The sequence below is a fragment of the Microcaecilia unicolor genome, chromosome 10 (genome assembly GCF_901765095.1).
Source record: "Microcaecilia unicolor chromosome 10, aMicUni1.1, whole genome shotgun sequence".
Taxonomy (NCBI): domain Eukaryota; kingdom Metazoa; phylum Chordata; class Amphibia; order Gymnophiona; family Siphonopidae; genus Microcaecilia; species Microcaecilia unicolor.
This window is the reverse complement of record NC_044040.1, coordinates 70,917,485-70,937,051: the sequence shown is the minus strand read 5'-3', so window position 1 is coordinate 70,937,051 and position 19,567 is coordinate 70,917,485. Positions and strand designations below refer to the sequence as shown.

Here is a 19,567-nt window from a genome sequence, read left to right as displayed (position 1 = left end):
AACTCCAGGCGATTGATTGACCACTCCGACTCGTCGGGCGTCCACAGACCCTGGGCATGCTTCCCCTGGCAATGTGCGCCCCAGCCCTTCACGCTGGCATCTGTCACCACTAGGCACCAATCAGGGAGCGCCAGCGGCATTCCCCGCCGCAACATGCTGTCCGAGAGCCACCACTCCATACGGAGGCGGGCCACAGGGAGCCAAGAAAGTCTGTACTGATAATCCTGAGATACTGGAAACCATCGTTGAAGTAGAGAATACTGTAGAGGTCTCAGGTGCGCTCTCACCCATGGCACCACTTCCAAGGTGGCCGCCATCGATCCCAACAGCTGGACCAATGTCCCAAGCTCGCGGGCGGGTATCCTCAGGAGCAGACGGACCTGATTCTGAAGCTTGCACCGCCTTTGCTCGGGAAGAAACACATAGCCCGAGGCTGTGTCGAACCTGGCCCTCAAATATTCTAGAGATTGCGAGGGGGTCAGGTAACTTTTGGCCACATTGACGACCCAGCCCAGAGATTGAAGGACTGAAACCACTCTGGCTGTAGCTAGATGACTCTCTTTTTCTGAGTCTGCTCTGATGAGCCAGTCGTCTAGGTACGGGTGAAATCGGATACCCTCTTGCCTGAGAAAGGCAGCTACTACCACCATTACCTTGGAGAAGGTTCGGGGAGCTGTGGCAAGGCCAAAAGGCAAGGCCCGAAACTGGAAATGTTTTCCCAACACCACAAACTGCAGAACTTCTGGTGCGGGGGCCAAATTGGTATGTGCAAGTAAGCTTCTTTCAGGTCCAGAGACGTGAGAAACTCTCCTGGCTGTACCGCCGCAATGACGGAGCGCAGGGTTTCCATGTGAAAATGCCGCACTCTTAAGGACTGTTTAGCTCTTTAAGTCCAGGATCAGGCGAAAAGACTCGCCTTTTCGTGGCACCGCAAAGTAAATGGAGTAGCAGCCTAGACCTTGTTCAGCGGGAGGGCACCGGGGTCACAGCCCCTATCTGGCACAGACTGTGCAAAGTCTCCTCTACCGCCGCCCGTTTGGCGGCAGAAACCGCATCGGGATTCACAAACACGTCTCTCACCGGGGCATCGAATTCTATTCGGTATCCGTCTCTGATCAGGTCCAAGACCCACTGATCTGCGGAGATTTTGGCCCACTCCTCGAAAAGAGGGGAAGTCTTCCTCCTATGACAAGAAACAAGGAGGGGGCCGGCGCACCATCATTGAGAGGGTTGCCCCTGAACTCCAGGCCTTGAACCCGGCAGCTGCGGAACGTTTGTCCGAGCGAAAGGAGTTTCTCTGCTGAAAGTGGGCACGAGAAGTGAACCCAGCAGCACGCCCCGGGCGGTACCTTCTAGCTTCACAGAAGCGAGGTCCTGTAAGAGGAGCAGACCGCCTGACCCTTAGAGGAAGGCTTCCGCCTATCTTCGGGCAAGCGCTGAGGGTTTGGATTCCCCCAGGCCTTAACAATGTTTTCCAGCTCCTCACCAAACAGGAGAAGGCCTTGAAAGGGCAACTTCACCAACCCTTTGCTTAGAGGCCATGTCCGCCGCCCAATGTCGTAGCCAAAGAGTGCGGCGAGCCGCCCACTGCTACAGTTATTTGTTTAGCCAAAGCTCTGGACCATATCATAAAGGGCGGTCAGCCAAAAGGACAAGGCCGACTCCATCCGCGGAGCCACTTCAGATAAGGTCTCCGCTCCATCACCGGGCTGTTCCACTGCCTGCTGTAACCAAGCCAGGCAGGCTCTAGCAGCATAACAACTGCATGCAGAGCCGCCCGAACAGTGAGACCTGACAATCAAAGGACCGCTTCAGAGCTGAATCAAGCCTGCGGTCTTGAATATCCTTCAGGGCTAGACCTCCTTCAACAGGGAGGGTAGTTCTCTTTGTCACAGCCGTGACCAGGGCATCCACTTTAGGCATTGCAAAGCGAGCCAAATGTTTCTCACTCAGAGGGTATAATTGCCCCATAGCTCTGGCAACCTTCAAAGGTCCCTCGGGGTCAGCCCATTGAGCCGCAATAAGCTCTTAGATGGAGTCATGCAAAGGAAAGGCTCGAGCAGGCTTTCTGGAACTAGCCATCCTTGGATTAACAGAGGAGGCTGTGCCACTCCCAGGATCTTCAATCGAGAGAGCTTGTAAGGCATCTGAATTAAGCGCTGGCAGCTCTTCGCGGTGGAAAATCCTCACCGCAGACGGATCATCAAGCTCCTGTGGCAATTCTGCACCCGACTCTGGCTCCTCAGCCCAATAAGTTCTGCCAGACCCATCAGAATCTTCATAGCCCGACCACGGGGGGGAGAAGAGAGGGGGGGGCGCCACATTCAGAAGGGGAATTAGCCCTTCTGCGTTTATCAGGAGGATAAGAAACAGGCAAGCCAACTCCAAAAGGCCAGGATCCACCGGGGGGGGGGGGGCGGGGGGCAGGCAGAGGGTACGAAGATCCCTGTGGAAGAGCTCTTTTAAGCATATACGCCCTATGCAGCATTAAAACAAAATCAGGGGAGAAAACCGGCTCCCTGACCGCCCGGGATCCTGCCAGAGCTATCAGTTCTATTATTAACCTCACTCAGAGGACCCCCCCCCCCTCCGGATTCAGGGCTCTCCGTCGCAACAGAGGCCGCGCCATGTGGAAAATCCAAAATGGCGTCTGCTGCCAGCTCAGAGCGCGAAAGATCGCCGCTCGCCATGCTCGGGCCGGCTCTACCGTCTGTACAGCACGAATTACAGAGCCCCTCTGCTGATTTGCGCTTGCCACATTTAGAACAGCGCTTTACAGTCTCTGCAGCTATCGCCGAAAACAGCGGTTAAAATTCAAAAATGGTGGTTCGCGCCAAAAACGTCCCGATCGCGGGCCCACGCTGGAGGAGTCAGAAAACACTCTTACCTCACTAGACCGAGTATCACAGCTCCGGTCCTGCAGAAGAATCTCAAGAAAAAACCTCTTTTCCAAGATTGCTGCGCTAAGCGCGACGCGACTTTAATTATTATTATTATTATTTTTTTACCGCTGTGAGGAAAGCAGAGGCAAAAGAGGTAAATAAAAACACTCCGGAGGCTCAGATAAGTGGGAAAGGCAGGGAAAGGCAAACCAATGTGCCTGCATCCATTGATTGGGAAAGGACAGGGAAAAAGCAAGCTAATATGTCCACATCCACGGGGGCATGGGTAAGGCAGGGAAAGGGCTGACCTATGTGCCTTCAAAGTGAAGCTGCTATAGCCTCTAACACCACGACTAACAACTGGCAAGCCAGGAGCCACCCCCAGGCAGATTTTTGATGGAGCTCGAAGAAGCTGCAGCCACCTTGCTTGGGGAGATAGAGAATACTGAAGAGGCAGTGGAGCTAGCTGGCCATGAGGCACTGTGAAAAGTTGAGTGCTCTCTATCTCCCCCTGCTGGTTGATGGACACAACCCATACGTAATGGCTTCATCTGCTTGATGACAAGGAAGGATGCATTTAAAGGTCAGTAAGAGAAGTTTGAACTGTATACGGAAGCGGACAGGGAGCCAGTGAAGTGACTTGAGGAGTGGGCTAGTGTGGGTATAACGATTTTGGTGGAAAATAAGCCGTGCTGCAGAATTTTGGACAGACTGGAGAGGAGAGAGATGACTGAGCAGAAGACCAGTAAGAAGTAAATTGCACTAATCCAAGCGAGAGGTGACAAGGGTGTGGATAAGGGTTTTGGCAGCGTATTCAGAAAGGAAGGGGGCAAATTTCTGCTAATGTTGTAGATAAAGAAACGACAAGGTTTTTGGCGATCTGTTGAATGTGTGCAGAGAAGGAGAGAGAGGAATCAAAGATGACACTAAGATTACGAGCGAGGAGACAGGGAGAATGTGAGAGCCATTAGAGAGATAGGAGAATGGGGGAAGAGGGGAGGTGGGTTTAGTGGGGGAAATGAGGAAATTCAGTTTTTAGTCATGTTTAGCTTCAGATGGCGAAGAGACATCCAAGCAGCAATGTCAGACAAGCAGGATGAAATACACCTGTGCAATTGTCCTTATCCCACTTTTTTGCCCAAATTTCCCAAAATAAGGATGCTTATTAATTTTGATTAAAGGGTTGCCCCATAAGGTGGAATGAGGGAACAAAAGCTTGGAAAATTCATATAATTATCAAGTTCATGCAAGCAAGATGAAAGAGGAAAGAATTATATTGTTATTTTTCACTCGTTCTAGAATAAATAAAGGCAAGAGATGGGGACTTAAAGAAAAGCCCCACACCAGTTGCTCCATTGCTAACCAAACAGGTTCATAATGTAGCGGTTTTATCAACCAGTATGACGCCCCGACCTAAAATGAATGCTTTGTGGTAACAAACGAAAAAAAATCAGGAAAGAGCACACCCGCATTTCCTTTGGTGTTTTTAAGAGTTTTCAGGCAATCTAGGAGGCTTATTATTCCACAAAAATTTAGTTAAGATATTATCCGAGTATAAAAAAAAAACTTTCGGAAAAAGGATAGGAAGCATACTAAGGATAAAGTTAACTTTGGGCATTAGCATCATTTTAATAGTCTCCAATCAACCCCACCAAGAAAGATGTAATGGTTTCCAAGAAAGAGATAGAGATTTAACCAACTCCAGGATATACTTCCTATTCAATTCCAATGTACCTTCCAAAGAGGGTAATCATAATCATGTCTTGCCGACTACTCTCCGTTTATGAAAACTGTGTTTATAATCATGAAGGAGTATAACTAGCATGGAATGACAGGTACGACTCTAGCCACCTTGTTGGCAGACCATATATGTCTTTATCTGACATCATTTAACTACGATACTATATGTAACAATACCCAGGTCATTGAAAAAAGAAGTCCAGATGCTCTAACAAATGAATCTACTGTAACTACTTAACCAGTTGTGTCTATGCCATATAAAGGTTGACTAACAAAGCAGATACCATTTTTCAAATTATTCCTGACCTACAGATTCTAAAGCTTTGTCACCTTTAGCACACTTTATAGCAAAATACTATGATTTTTTTTTAGTACAAATCTTTTATTCAAATATACAAGAATATAAGAAAAAAACCACAACAGATTAACAAAAACAACTCAACAGCATCAGGAATACATCACATTATTACAGAACCTACTACAATGATATTCAAGTTCGCCCAATAGTTACGAGCAGCTTGTACATTTCTTTGTGTTTCCAACAAAACCCCTTCATAGTGTCGATACAATGTTCCACCACTGCTGCACAGAAAGAACTGAAGTGTCTTTCCAATAAGTAAGAATTACTTTAACAGCTCGCTGGCAATTTCATATTAAGGTATGTTAACCGCAGGTCACTATGCTGAAGTACATGACGCAATTGCAACCGATGAAAATATTGACCTGCGTGAAGGTAATCTCTCCTGCAAGGTCTGAAAGGGTATAAACTCACCTCCTTTAATGAATATATACTATATGCCACAGAGCTCTAATGCTTTCCAGCTAAGTACTTTCGTATTAGCCCTAATGTATGGATTATGCCAAATAGTGTCACTATATTTTAATTAAACTTAAGTATACCTATCTATCCATTCAGAAAGGCCCAAAAGGCAGCCTACCACCTCCAACTCAACCAGCAGATTGGAGCAAACAGAAACCAGTGATTGATCTATAGGAAAAGGTGCCAGCTGAAAGTCAATGTGCTACCCCTTAAGTTTCATCAACTCACCCGAGGCTAGTATCCACTGAACCCCCCCCCCCCCCTTAACAGGAAGCCAAACTAGAAAGTTAAGACCCCTAAAATACTATGAATTTTGATTTACAAATTAGCTGCCAGATTGAAAAAGTTAACAGGTCCCACATTACTTGCCCTTTACTGCTATTTGCGGGTTCCAATACATCAATTATATTTTTAGACCAATAAAGTTTTTAAAAAAGTTTAAATAAGCTGCAGATAATAACCTTTTATTTCTACAAACTCAAGTGGGCTAACAGAAAAAGGATGTTAAAGACTATCATTTTTATTAAGTTGCTCTTTGGTAAACTGTGCATGAGAAAAGTAAACAAACTACCATGTAAGCAAAATTTAAAGTTTAAATTCATGTAAAAATACCATAAAGTCCATAACGTAATTTACATTATATATTTAGTCATTTGATATAAATCAGAAACCATTATTGCACAGATTTCACCTTTAGATAGAATCATCTCTTGCCTGTGCATTTCATTAATAACAGTATGTTTTGAAAGTGTTAGTTAATCCACAGACAAGCCATGGAAAATATTAACTCTCTTTTTTTTTTTTGTTTCATGTATGAAACAAAAGAATGCAAGACTCATGGGATGTTTTTATTACTCCTTATTAAGTTAAAGTATATCCAGGGATGCCCAAGGGCTGTGTGAGTGGAGCAACTGCACAGGGCACAAGGGAGACAAGGGTGTTAAAAACTGCTCTCTGTCCATTTTCTCCCCTGTGGGTGGGGAAAGGGCGCTAAGAGGGTATCACACAAGGTGCGGTTGGGAGATGCTCCTGAGAGTATCAATCAGGTTTTCAAACAGAACTATTTTTCTAGACACTAACATAATCACTGCATAAAATTCAACTGTTATGTTTCATTTGACTACATTATAAAAAACCAAACTGCACTTCTTTAACTTTTATCACCAATATTGTTCATGATTATTTGGAAAATTTGCTTACTTTACAAACCTACTTTATGCTCTATAGCCATATCCCTTTCACCAGTACAACAGATTATCCCACGGCCCAGACTCTAGCCAATTCAGATATGCGCCTATGTTTACTAAGGTGTGCTATAGGACCTGTTAGCATGATTAATGCTCATTAAAAGGTGCCCATAGAAATGTATAGGCACATTAGTGTTTAACCACCTTAACTTTAAAGGCAAATTAAAAACACTAAAACACCTTAGTAAACATACCCCATAGTGAGGCTGATGGAACAGGACAAATTATTTAGTAACTGTTCTAAGGTCATTAGCAGACACCAAAGGCAGTATGGAGTACACTCTCAGAACTCCACAGCAGAATCTGTTAAAGACATGGTAATGCAGAACCAATTTAAAGTGGAAAAAAAACAATGGCAGTCATGTATGAACTTACACTTGGTCAGAGAAATTAACTTCTTGAGATTCTCCTCTCACCACAGCTACAGCTTAATAAATGTTGGACAATGGTTCTAAACCTATCCTGTGAGCCCCCTCAGCCAGAAGAGTTTTCAGGATATCCACAAGGAATATATGCAAGACAACAGATTTGGAAATAACTACATGAGTGTTGCCATACTGGGACAGACCGAAGGTCCATCAAGCCCAGTATCCTGTTTCCAATAGTGGCCAATCCAGGTCAGAAGCACCTGGCAAGATCCTAGAACAGTAAAACAGATTTTATGCTGCTTATCCTAGAATATGCAGTGGATTGTCCCAAGTCCATCTTAATAATGACTTATGGTCTTTCATTTAGGAAATTATCCAAACTTTTTTTAAACCCTTCTTTTAGGAAATTATCCAAACCTTTTTAAGCCCTGCTAATCTAAATGCTTTTACACATTCTCTGGCAACGAATTCCAAAGTTTAATTACTCTTTGAGTGAAGAATATTATCTTCGATTCATTTTAAATGTACTACTTAGTAGCTTCTTTGCGTGCCCCCTAGTCCTAGTATTTTTGGAAAGAGGTAAACAAGCGATTCCCATCTACCTGTTCCAATCCACTCAGTATATTATGTGTCTCCAACAGCCCTAGTCGCTTTAGCCTTTCCTCACAGGGAAGTTGCCCCCATGTCCCATCCCCTTTATCACTTTCATAAACCTTCTCTGTAACTTTTCTAATTCCACTATATCTTTTTTCCAGATATGGTGACCAGAACTGCACACAGTATTCAAGGTACGGTTGCACCATGGAGTGCTGCAAAGGCATAACAACATTCTCAGTTTTGTTTTCCATTCCTTTCCTAATAATTCCTAAGATTTTATTTGCTTTCTTAGCTGCTGCTGAACACTGAGCAGAGGGTTTCAACGTATCATCAATGATGACACCTAGATCCTTTTCCTAAAGCAGAACCTTGCATCACGTACCTATGGTTTGAGTTCCTCTTCCCACATTCATCACTTTGCACTTGCTCACATTAAACATCATCTGCTATCTGGATGCCTAGTCTCCCAATCGCATAAGGTCCTCTTGCAATTTTTCACAATTCTCTTGTAACTTAACTTTGAATAACTTTGTGTCATCAGCAAATTCATGGAGTCTTTTACTAAAGACTAGCTCATGTTATCTGCAGCAGGTCCCATAGAAATAAAATGGGTTCTGTGACAGATAATATGCGCTAATCTTTAGTAAAAGACCCCTTTAATTACCTCACCAGTTATTCCCATCTCTATATCATTTATAAAAATGTTAAAAAGCAGCAGTCCCAGCACAGATCCCCAGGGAACCCCACTACCTATCATTCTCCATTGAGAATACTGACCATTTAACCCAACCCTCTGTTTTCTATCTTTAACCAGTTTTAATCCACAATAGGACATTGCCTCTTATCCCCCACTTATCTCTATATGCTGTCCCTATTCAAAATCTGGAGTTTAACATTATAAAATATAGAAACTGTCTGTAAAATGCTTTACTAATTTGTCTTAATTACCATGAAAAGGCTAATTTGCACCAGTTCCAGTAGTTTCCTAGGACTTATCTGTTCACTTCCCTACATTAATGAAGTCTATCAGTGGTCAATGGAAGGTGGACGTTGATTTTTCACTGCAGACTCATAGAATATGAATGATTGCACATGGCAGAGAGCTCAAAGCAAATGTATTCAAAACTCCACAAAGTGAGCCAAGCTATTTGATGCTGAACTATTTCAAGTAAGAGTTTACCTTCATTAATTTTAGCCACCACTATACAATTAGAAAAATCTAATGAAATCAGGTATCAAACTAGCTTGTTTAAATCAAAATATCAAATATATTGAAATTATATATGCCTTTTGGGAAATCAATGTATAAATTAAACCTCCAAATTACTTTTTTGGCTGTTTTGCAACAGAAAACTGGATTCTTTGCAGGTTGCAATTCCTGTTATTTAACCAAAACAGACTTATCCAAAGATAATGATATCCATGAGCTTTCAAGTCCTGTGTTCATATGCTCTAAATAACTTACTTGAAAACTGAAATACATCTTCTTACATAAGAACATAAGCTATGCCATACTGGGACAGACAAAGGTCTATCAAGTCCAGTATCCTGTTTCCAACAGTGGCCAATCCAGGTCACAAGTACCTGGCAAGATCCCAAACAGTATAATACATTTTATGCTGCTTATCCTTGAAATGAACAGTGGATTTTCCCAAGTCCATCTTAATAATGGCTTATGGACTTTTCTTTTTAGAAGATATCCAAACCTTTTTTTAAACCCTGCTAAGCTAACCGCTTTACCACATCCTCTGGCAACAAATTCCAGAGTTAATTACATATTGAGTGAAGAAATATTTTCTCCAATTTGTTTTTAAATTTACTACTTTGTAGTTTCATTGCGTGCCCCCTAGTCCTAGTATTTTTGGAAAGAGTAAACAAGTGATTCATGATCACCCTTTCCACGCTAGTCATTATTTTATAAACCTCCCCTCAGCCATCTTTTGTATAAAGAGCCCTAGCCACTTTAGCCTTTCCTCATAGGGAAGTTGTCCCATCCCTTTTATCATTTTTGTCGCCCTTCTCTGTACCTTTCTAATTCCACTATATCTTTTTTTAGATGCGGTGACCAGAATTCTTCTTTATGATGAATTAATAAAGTTAATTCATTTTTTATATAATGAAGACCAAACATTTTCTTTCTGCAGTTGATGCTATCAAATTTGGAATCCCCACCCTTGGAGTATTCACAATTACGCAAAAAACAAAACAAAAAAACGTGTATATACAGTGGGGGAAATAAGTATTTGATCCCTTGCTGATTTTGTAAGTTTGCCCACTGACAAAGACATGAGCAGCCCATAATTGAAGGGTAGGTTATTGGTAACAGTGAGAGATAGCACATCACAAATTAAATCCGGAAAATCACATTGTGGAAAGTATATGAATTTATTTGCATTCTGCAGAGGGAAATAAGTATTTAATCCCTCTGGCAAACAAGACCTAATACTTGGTGGCAAAACCCTTGTTGGCAAGCACAGCGGTCAGACGTCTTCTGTAGTTGATGATGAGGTTTGCACACGTCAGGAGGAATTTTGGTCCACTCCTCTTTGCAGATCATCTCTAAATCATTAAGAGTTCTGGGCTGTCGCTTGGCAACTCGCATCTTCAGCTCCCTCCATAAGTTTTCAATGGGATTAAGGTCTGGTGACTGGCTAGGCCACTCCATGACCCTAATGTGCTTCTTCCTGAGCCACTCCTTTGTTGCCTTGGCTGTATGTTTTGGGTCATTGTCGTGCTGGAAGACCCAGCCACGACCCATTTTTAAGGCCCTGGCGGAGGGAAGGAGGTTGTCACTCAGAATTGTACGGTACATGGCCCCATCCATTCTCCCATTGATGCGGTGAAGTAGTCCTGTGCCCTTAGCAGAGAAACACCCCAAAACATAACATTTCCACCTCCATGCTTGACAGTGGGGACGGTGTTCTTTGGGTCATAGGCAGCATTTCTCTTCCTCCAAACACGGCGAGTTGAGTTCATGCCAAAGAGCTCAATTTTTGTCTCATCTGACCACAGCACCTTCTCCCAATCACTCTCGGCATCATCCAGGTGTTCACTGGCAAACTTCAGACGGGCCGTCACATGTGCCTTCCGGAGCAGGGGGACCTTGCGGGCACTGCAGGATTGCAATCCGTTATGTCATAATGTGTTACCAATGGTTTTCGTGGTGACAGTGGTCCCAGCTGCCTTGAGATCATTGACAAGTTCCCCCCTTGTAGTTGTAGGCTGATTTCTAACCTTCCTCATGATCAAGGATACCCCAAGAGGTGAGATTTTGCGTGGAGCCCCAGATCTTTGTCGATGACAGTCATTTGTACTTCTTCCATTTTCTTACTATGGCACCAACAGTTGTCTCCTTCTCGCCCAGCGTCTTACTGATGGTTTTGTAGCCCATTCCAGCCTTGTGCAGGTGTATGATCTTGTCCCTGACATCCTTAGACAGCTCCTTGCTCTTGGCCATTTTGTAGAGGTTAGAGTCTGACTGATTCACTGAGTCTGTGGACAGGTGTCTTTCATACAGGTGACCATTGCCGACAGCTGTCTGTCATGCAGGTAACGAGTTGATTTGGAGCATCTACCTGGTCTGTAGGGGCCAGATCTCTTACTGGTTGGTGGGGGATCAAATACTTATTTCCCTCTGCAGAATGCAAATAATTCATATACTTTCCACAATGTGATTTTCCGGATTTAATTTGTGGTGTGCTATCTCTCACTGTTACCAATAACCTACCCTTCAATTATGGGCTGCTCATGTCTTTGTCAGTGGGCAAACTTACAAAATCAGCAAGGGATCAAATACTTATTTCCCCCACTGTATATATATATACACACACACACATATATATATATACATACAGAACAAGTATACATTTTTCATTTAAGACTAATGAAATCACAAAAAATATTTACATAAGAACATTGTGGCACCTGAGAAAGCCTCTTAAAAAACAGGCCAGTTAGGCAAATCCGGATTCTAAGAAAAAAAGTGTTTTCAGTATCATATTTTCTCAGCTTTTCAAGTGTGTCGATCAATGATTATGCCCAACTTTGCATTCCATGAAGTTCCTTAAAAGTTCCTCAACATTTTAAGAGCCATTATTGTTTTCTTTTGATTTAGCTTCTGCCTTTTCAATGGTATATCAAGGCAAGTTACATTCAGGTACAGCAGGTATTTACCAATATGCATGGCCTTTTTTTATTTCATGTTCTATTTGCTTTTCCCCATGCTTCCTGTCACTTGGAAATTTGATTTTAACCAGCAAATGAATATAACATAAAATTCAGAGAAGCCATACACATTATTTCACTAGTGGAACACTGTAGGTGTGATCCAAAGTCAATGCACTAATATGTGGAATGCCCTCCCGCGGGAGGTGGTGGAGATGAAAACAGTAACAGAATTAAAAAATGAGTGGGATAAACATAAAGGAATCCTGCTCAGAAGGAGTGGATCCTCAAAAGCTAAGCGGATATTGGGTGGCAGAGCCGGTGGGGGGAGGCGAGGCAGACTTGTACGGTCTGTGCCCTGAAAATGGCAGATACAAATCAAAGTCAGGTATACACATAAAGTAGCACATATGAGTTTATCTTGTTGGGCAGACTGGATGGACCGTACAGGTCTTTCTCTGTCGTCATCTACTATGTTACTATGTAGTTAAGCAAAGCAATCACTTGAAGAAAAGTGGAAAGAACATTTGCATCTGTAGCAAAGAAAGAATGAGATTTATCAGCTGAAGCATATAAAAAATTGTATATCAAAGCCCAGAATCAAAATATACCTGTATTTTACAAACTCTGTCATTTCTAAAGTACCATTCAACAGATCTTACTTATTAAACCATTACAACAGTACTAAAATTTAATATTTTAACAATGTGATATTACTAAATCCCATTCAAGACAACATCCTAGACTGTAAGCTGTTTTAATGTTAGCCGACTATAAATCATTGTTAATCTACCCACAAGTTTAGAAGCTTCAGTCCTTGTCCTCTATAACCTAAACATTTACTACTTAACCTGGATTAAAGTACATAAAGTGTTACTATACATCTCGATATACTGTAAAATTATGGATAAAAACTAAGATAGTTGAACACTTATTTTAAATACCTATTTTGTTATACTTTGTTGGCTGGCAGAACAAGAAAGGAAAAACACTATACATTGTCAGTTTCTACTTAAAAGTACCTAGTGATGTACACATTTTAGGGGTCATTTACTAACAGTTAATGAACAATGACAACATTATCTGCCATAGGGCACATTTTATTTCTATGGGCCCTGCAGTAAATAGCTTACAATAAAGGTGTTAATTGTTAGTAAATGAACCTTCTTTATTGAAGAACAGTTCAAGCATTGCTATTTTTAAGTCAGGGCTCAACAAATCCCGGGCACCTAGAAACTACACTGGCGCCCAGGATTTCATACCCCCCTAATTTTAGGGTTTTTTGAAGCACTACCTCAAATGGTACATTCCTTGCTTCTGCACCGCTATTTGGCTCTCTATGTAAGCTTGAACCATGCAGTGCAGGAAGTTCAGGAGCCTCAAAGGACTGAAACTGCAAGACCAGCCCAAACTTCCTGTACCGCGTGATTCAAGTTTACATGAGAGATGAATTGCAGCAGGGACTAGGAAGCGTGTCGTGTCTTCTAAAAATGCAACCTGCAAGGTGAGGGGAATAGATGAAGGAAGGGGACCTGGTATGTGCAAGCGCGAGAGACATTGGGTGAAGGCTGCAGGGAGGAGGTATGTGTAAGCAAGAAAGACTGGTGGGGACCCAGGCTATGGTGACAAGTGAAACAAAGAAACAACTGCCTCTGTTCCACCTATCTAGAGGGTGTAGTCACATGCTTTGGGAAGGGAGACTACTGGCTTTTGTCAGTGATTTGCAGAGGCACTGTAAGGAACTGATTTATTACAGTTTCTTTGCCCAAAGAAACAAAACAGGAAAAGAGCCTTATTAAGTCAGTTTCTAAAAGAGCTACTGATGATATGGAAGGATTTCCCCACTTCCCCAACCTTCACTGGGGACAATGTTGGAAGGATAGAGAAGGAGAAGAGGTCTCTACCACTGGGGCCTAGATTAAGTGAAAATTTGTCAAGGCCTGCTTTAAGTTTACAACTGTACAGCAAAATATTATTTTACAAAATAAGGAATAGGAAAGAAAACATCTAATTCAGATCAATAAATTTTCTTAATATCTAGAAGGCAGCCTTAGAACGCGTGTATTTATACGTATTTATAAATCACAAATTCATAATGTGCTTAATGTGATGTACAGCAAGCTATTTATTACAGTAGGAGGAAAGAGGTGGATAAGAGGCTACTGCTCTCCCCATTGCCCACCCACCTGCAGCATATCTGGCAAGGAAGAAAGGCTTTAGGCTGTGGTTGCTAGAATTGGAGAGAAAATAAAGCTGCAGCTGCTAAGGTAGGTGAGGCAGTGCACCCACCTCCACCACCACCCCTTCAGAAGCTGCAGCTTTAGCCTCTATACATTGGGCCACAGCTGCAGGTTTCACCTCTCCCCATTGCTCATCCACCCACTCTCAGCAGCTGCAGACTAAAGCCTACCTAGGCACCCTAGCGGCAGTCTTTGCGTCACATCCCTATCCCCGGAGTACCCTCTCATAATCCCTCTTCCCTATCATCCAATGTAAAGACTCTCGATTCTTCTCTCCCCACCCCACCCCCATAAAAAAAAAAATTTGAAACTGATCCTACCAACAAGGCTGCTGAAGAATCTCCTCCTCAATAACAAATCCTTATGGGCTGCTTCTGCCATTCTGAATCTTCTCCTAAATTAGCAAGACTCCATCTACAAAATTCTATAAATGGCGCTTAAAATTGTGCATGCAAATTTGGGTAAATATGCAATTTAAGCCAATGAGTGCCAATAATTGAGTGCTAATCAATTATCAGCACTAATTGGCATTAATTTAAATTTACACACACCTTTTTAAATTGCAAGGATCTGCATCTAAAGTTTGGCGCTAAGGGTATTCTATAAACAGCACCTAACTTTCAACACCATTTATAGAACAGTGTTTAGCGCATTTTTTTGGCACAGATTTTTCAAAACCATTTATAGAATTTGGTCCCATGTGTGCCATCTTTCCAGACCCCAACTTTTTCTCTCTCCCTCTCTGTCCCCAGCAAGCACAACCTCCCATACCAGTTCTATCTCCATCCCTGCTCCTGGTATACACAAATCCTCAGCGCTCTCTCTCTCTACCTCCTCAGGCACACAACCTTCATTAGCTCGCTCTCAATTACCACCTCCAAACCTTACCTACAGCATATACCTCCCTATAGCTTTCTCATGATGACCCCCACACCTCACATACCCTCCAGCTGTCTCCCAATGACCATCCCCTACAACTAAATCCCTCCAGCTTTCTCTCCTCTACCTGTACACACTTCCCATCTCCTGCACCCTAGCACACAGACACTCAGGTCTCCCCCTAGGCTTACAGGCACCCAGATCTCTTTCCCCCTTCCCGCAGAACACAAGAGACACGCAACTCTCTCTCTTCCTCCTCCCATAGCAAATAGCTCTCTCTCTTCCCTCTACCTCTGCTGCAGAACCCAAGTTTCTCCCAATTCTCCTGACCCTTGCAGCATACAGGTACTCAGCTCTCACTCCCCCCACCCCGCAGAACATAACACCTAGAGCTCTCTCCCTTTCCTCCTATCCCCAGAACACAAAGATACCTAGCACTCTTTCCCCCTGCCACCATGCAGCCTCAGCACACTAAGGATCACAAGTGGAAGGAAAGAAGAGCAACAGTGCATTGGACCATATCTTCTGCCACTTTGGCACTGAATACAAAATGAACTACATGGTTATATTCAGCACCAGGCGACAGAAGAGGTGGCTGTGGCCCAACACGTAGCCCCTCTCCTTTCCTTCCCCTTCTGATCAGCAGTGAGCTGAGGGGGGGGGGGGGGGGGACTACATGCACCGGTGCCTGCACCTGAGATTCCATGGTGGAAGGGAGAAAGTAAAGTGGCCAGCTTGCTACTGATGGGCCTTGCTTTCTGCTCATTGCCATGCATTCTACTGACAAAACCTAGGCATCAGGTCTGATTTTTTAGTTACCACAGCGACCTGGCACTTGGGGTTTTTCAAACCTTGACTTAATGTATGCCTAAATAATTAACTGTGCTTAAAAAAGAAAGGTGCTAGATATTCATTAAAAAAAATATGTGTATATAAAAGCATTACTACATTATATAATTTATATGAAAATGTTTAAAAGTTTAGAACCTCATCAGAAAAACCTAAAACTTTATTCTTTACATTTGAACACAACTTCTCATGTGCTATATTATCCTGCATGTTCATAAATTGAAATACTGGGAATCTCACAAGAGACCAAGGTAAAAATGCAGAAATATTACCTATTATTTTGGGTGCCACAAGCTTCAATCAAAGGCATTTTCAAGAACACCTGGAAAGGTTTCCTATACATGTTACATCTTTGAAACTCCAGAAGAAAACGCTCTGCCACAATGCAAGTACTACTGTGTTAGCAATAAATTTGAGAAACTAAGATCATACAACACTCTGGGTTAGGAGTTAGGTGCATTACAGTCACGGCTTGCGCAAAACTAACCCATCTGGAGTCATTGCCCCAGACAGACTTCTGTCCCAATTTACAAAATCTTCACTAGGCAGTTACCTTTCAAACCAAAGCTCCTGGGCCTACATCAGTAACGCATGCTCAATAGTAAGAATGAATCTTAATCCAAAAAGCTTTCAGTTTTATAAACAGCTTTTTTTTTTTAAGCTTTAACATAAACTGTATTCAACATACCTTAATTTCATTTCTAATGGACTAACACTGTTTTCTATCATTTTTACATAATTAAACATAGCTTCATACAAACGATCTGTTCCAATTTAACTTCTCCAGGCCAGTGTAATTCAATGTGTTCATGCTGCACTGTGTACGCTAGTTTCAAGAATGAAGTCAATCTGGGACAGCCAATAGTAAGCGCACCTGTGCAGTTAACAGCACTTCCTAATTCCAATTGACAGATCCCACCGAGTCTGAGTGGTGTGCATTCTGAGTAACAAACTGAAATACAACTATATAATACACTTATTCATATAAAATGTGTATCAAACTAAAAAATAACTTCACTACCATTACTTATCTACCATCCTACTGAAATTTAACATTAAATTAAAATTCTCAACAACATTTACATTGAATATAAAGGCATAAAGAGTGTTGCTGGTAAATATAATGACAAATTACACAAACATAAGTTATCATATAGGTTCCTACCATGAACATTCTTGATAAGAACTATGATTTAATGTAAAATGAAATATACTGTTAACATTAATAGTAAATTGAAAGTATAAATACTAAATTGAAAGTACATACTCTGCTAGACAACACATGAATAAATAATGCAGACAAGCTGCTCACCTTTACATATTTTTTGAAAATGTGATTAATAATAGCAACCTTTAGAGTCAAAACTTTCAAAAGCAAAATATGCAATATGTACAAAAAAAGAAGTGTTCCAAGTTTAGCACCTACAAAAGGATTTTATCTTAGATATGCTACAAATATCACCTCAACCATAAATATAGTGGAAATCAAAAGTCATAACAGCTTAGCAACAAGATGGATCATCAATACAACAAAATAATGCCTGAGAAACATGAACAATTTCAACTGAACATATGATTTTTAACCATGAAAAGTATTTTTGTAAAGTCTCAATTAGTCTTGGAAATATAAGTTGCCAATTTCTTAATGCTACAAATAAAGTTCCTAGATGAGTGCCAAACAGAACTTACCGCAAGTAATACTGTTTTAAAGCGAAGGCAGCATTTGAACAACCTCTTGGAAAATTAAACTCTTCAGAAAATTCTCCCCACTGGTTCTTTTCAGAAACCTGTCAAAAATCAGACATCACTCTCACAGTGGTATCAAAGAAAGAGAAGCACTTGTTATATAGCAAAATATATTTTGCAATCCACCAAAACAAATTCAGTTACCTAGTTATAAACTGTGCATTTACTGTATAATACCCATAGCTGCTGCTGAACATTCCCCCATTTTTCACCAAATTGGTATCTCTGAACATAGCAGTTTTTAATACACGTTTTGGGTTTTTCTTACTGCCCTTAACAGTTAAAAGTAATGGCAAATATCACCTCCTGTCCACCCTCATCACCACTGTCCCGAACACATTCCATTTAAAAAGTTAAGTTCCCCCAAATCAATATTGCCTATTCTTGTCACCTGCAGTTGAGAACAGGGAGTTTGTTAGGCACTCGAGGGAGCAAAAAGATCCCCTATACTTTCACCAATACTCAGGCCTTTTTTTTTTTTGCGGCCTACATTTCGTCCAAGCCTTGAAGCCTAAGATGGCAATGGCTCCACGTCTGGTTCTTTTGTTATTTTCGATTTTGAGGCGAAGATCCAGTACCCCGCCAGCATCATCCTCTCCCCTGCCCCCGCTCCCTACCGATAATCGATGTTAAACATGCCCGCTAATTTTGAGCTGCACTGAAACTGCACTGAGAGAGGAGAGCGAGACACACACTCTCGGTCTCTCTCCTCTCTCTGTAGAGAGAGCAACAGCAACACCAGAAACTGCCTCACAGCCCAACCAGGCAAAGAAACAGCAAAACCGGATCCCCAAATTTCGTCAGCGAGATGACCCCAGTCCAGCAAGGGTCATCAACAGCCCCCCCCCCTCACCCTTTACCTCCCCAGCAACCCCGATCCCGGCCGGCCTTGCCTACCTCCCGCCCGCCGGCCGGCTACTGCTGCCTCCGCCACGCCAGTCCCCGGCTTCGCCGCCTCCGCTTCTTCAGAAGAGAGGGAAATCCAAACGAAAAAATAAAAACTCTCCCCCTACACATGCACTCACCTTAGCAAATCCGCCCAAAGTAGTGACTCTGGTGTAGAGAGCGTGAAGGTCCAGCTCCTTCCCAGCCACAGCAGGGATCTTCTTAAACCGCGACCTGCAGCAACGGCAAAAAAAAAAAAACCAAAACAAAACAAAAACACAACAAAAGCTTAACTGTTGTCAACCTCCACCGGCCACCAATTCTGCAGTCAAAGTTGTGCTTTTTTTAGCCCCTTTTAACAATTTGCCTCCCCTCCATCCTGGGGGGGAGGGGGTATATTTTTCCTTCTTTCCTCACCCTCTGCTCTGGTGAAACTGCCGCAGCGCGTCCAGAAAAGCCAGTCCTTTCCTCCGCTGGTCGGGTTGACTTTTTCCCGTCGAATTTGCCATTATTTAAAAAAAATCCCCAAATAATAAAAAAATAAGAGGTTTAAAAAAATCAATTAAAAACCCCCACTCATTCGCTTCTTAAGATACCAAGGCTCCCATACTCCGCCGGCGTTCAGTCACGGGCCAGAAGCTGAGTGGATTTTTTAAAAAAGTTAAAGGAATTAGAGAGACGGGTGACAATAACGACTGTGCACACACACAAGACGGGAGAGCCAACCTCGGTAATTCCTTCCCTAAGCTTTCAGCTCAGCAAACGGAAACGAAGCCGATTTTTTCCGCCTGCTAACGAGCCCGAGCATGGCTACGCTTGCCCGAATGAATGGTTTGGGTTGGTACGGTGTTGTTCTGTCCAAAAAAAAAACCCACAAATTCTGGAGTAGCCTTTTTTTCTCTTTCTTTTTTGACAGTGTGCGCTACCGACGCCGCGGCTCCCATGCAATCTCTCTCTCACACACACACACTGTACCGCGGCGGCGGGATTCACTTCTCTCTCTTACACAGACACACATAGACAAAAAGATCTGAGGCCTACAGAAGCCAGAACGCCGCCCAGCGACCCCTAGCCGTAGGCCTCGGGTACTGCAGTTCTTCTCCCCTCCCCTCACTGCGCTCAGCAGCCGGGAGCTGGCGGGGAAACAATA

At 42.7% G+C, this 19,567-nt stretch overlaps 1 protein-coding gene across 1 annotated transcript in view; it reads right to left on the bottom strand.

Moving 5' to 3' along the window:
- Positions 1-19,365, bottom strand: part of ARID2 (AT-rich interaction domain 2) — a 581,863-nt gene extending 562,498 nt beyond the window's left edge. Inside the window, exons 1-3 of the mRNA XM_030215750.1 lie at positions 18,835-19,365; positions 18,558-18,651; positions 17,476-17,573 (exon numbers count right to left, since the gene is read on the bottom strand). Of these exons, the coding sequence (XP_030071610.1) occupies positions 17,476-17,573; positions 18,558-18,651; positions 18,835-18,926 (284 nt within the window). The 5' untranslated portion in view covers positions 18,927-19,365. The remainder of the gene's footprint in view (positions 1-17,475; positions 17,574-18,557; positions 18,652-18,834) is intronic.
- Between the last annotated feature and the right edge of the window lie 202 nt (positions 19,366-19,567).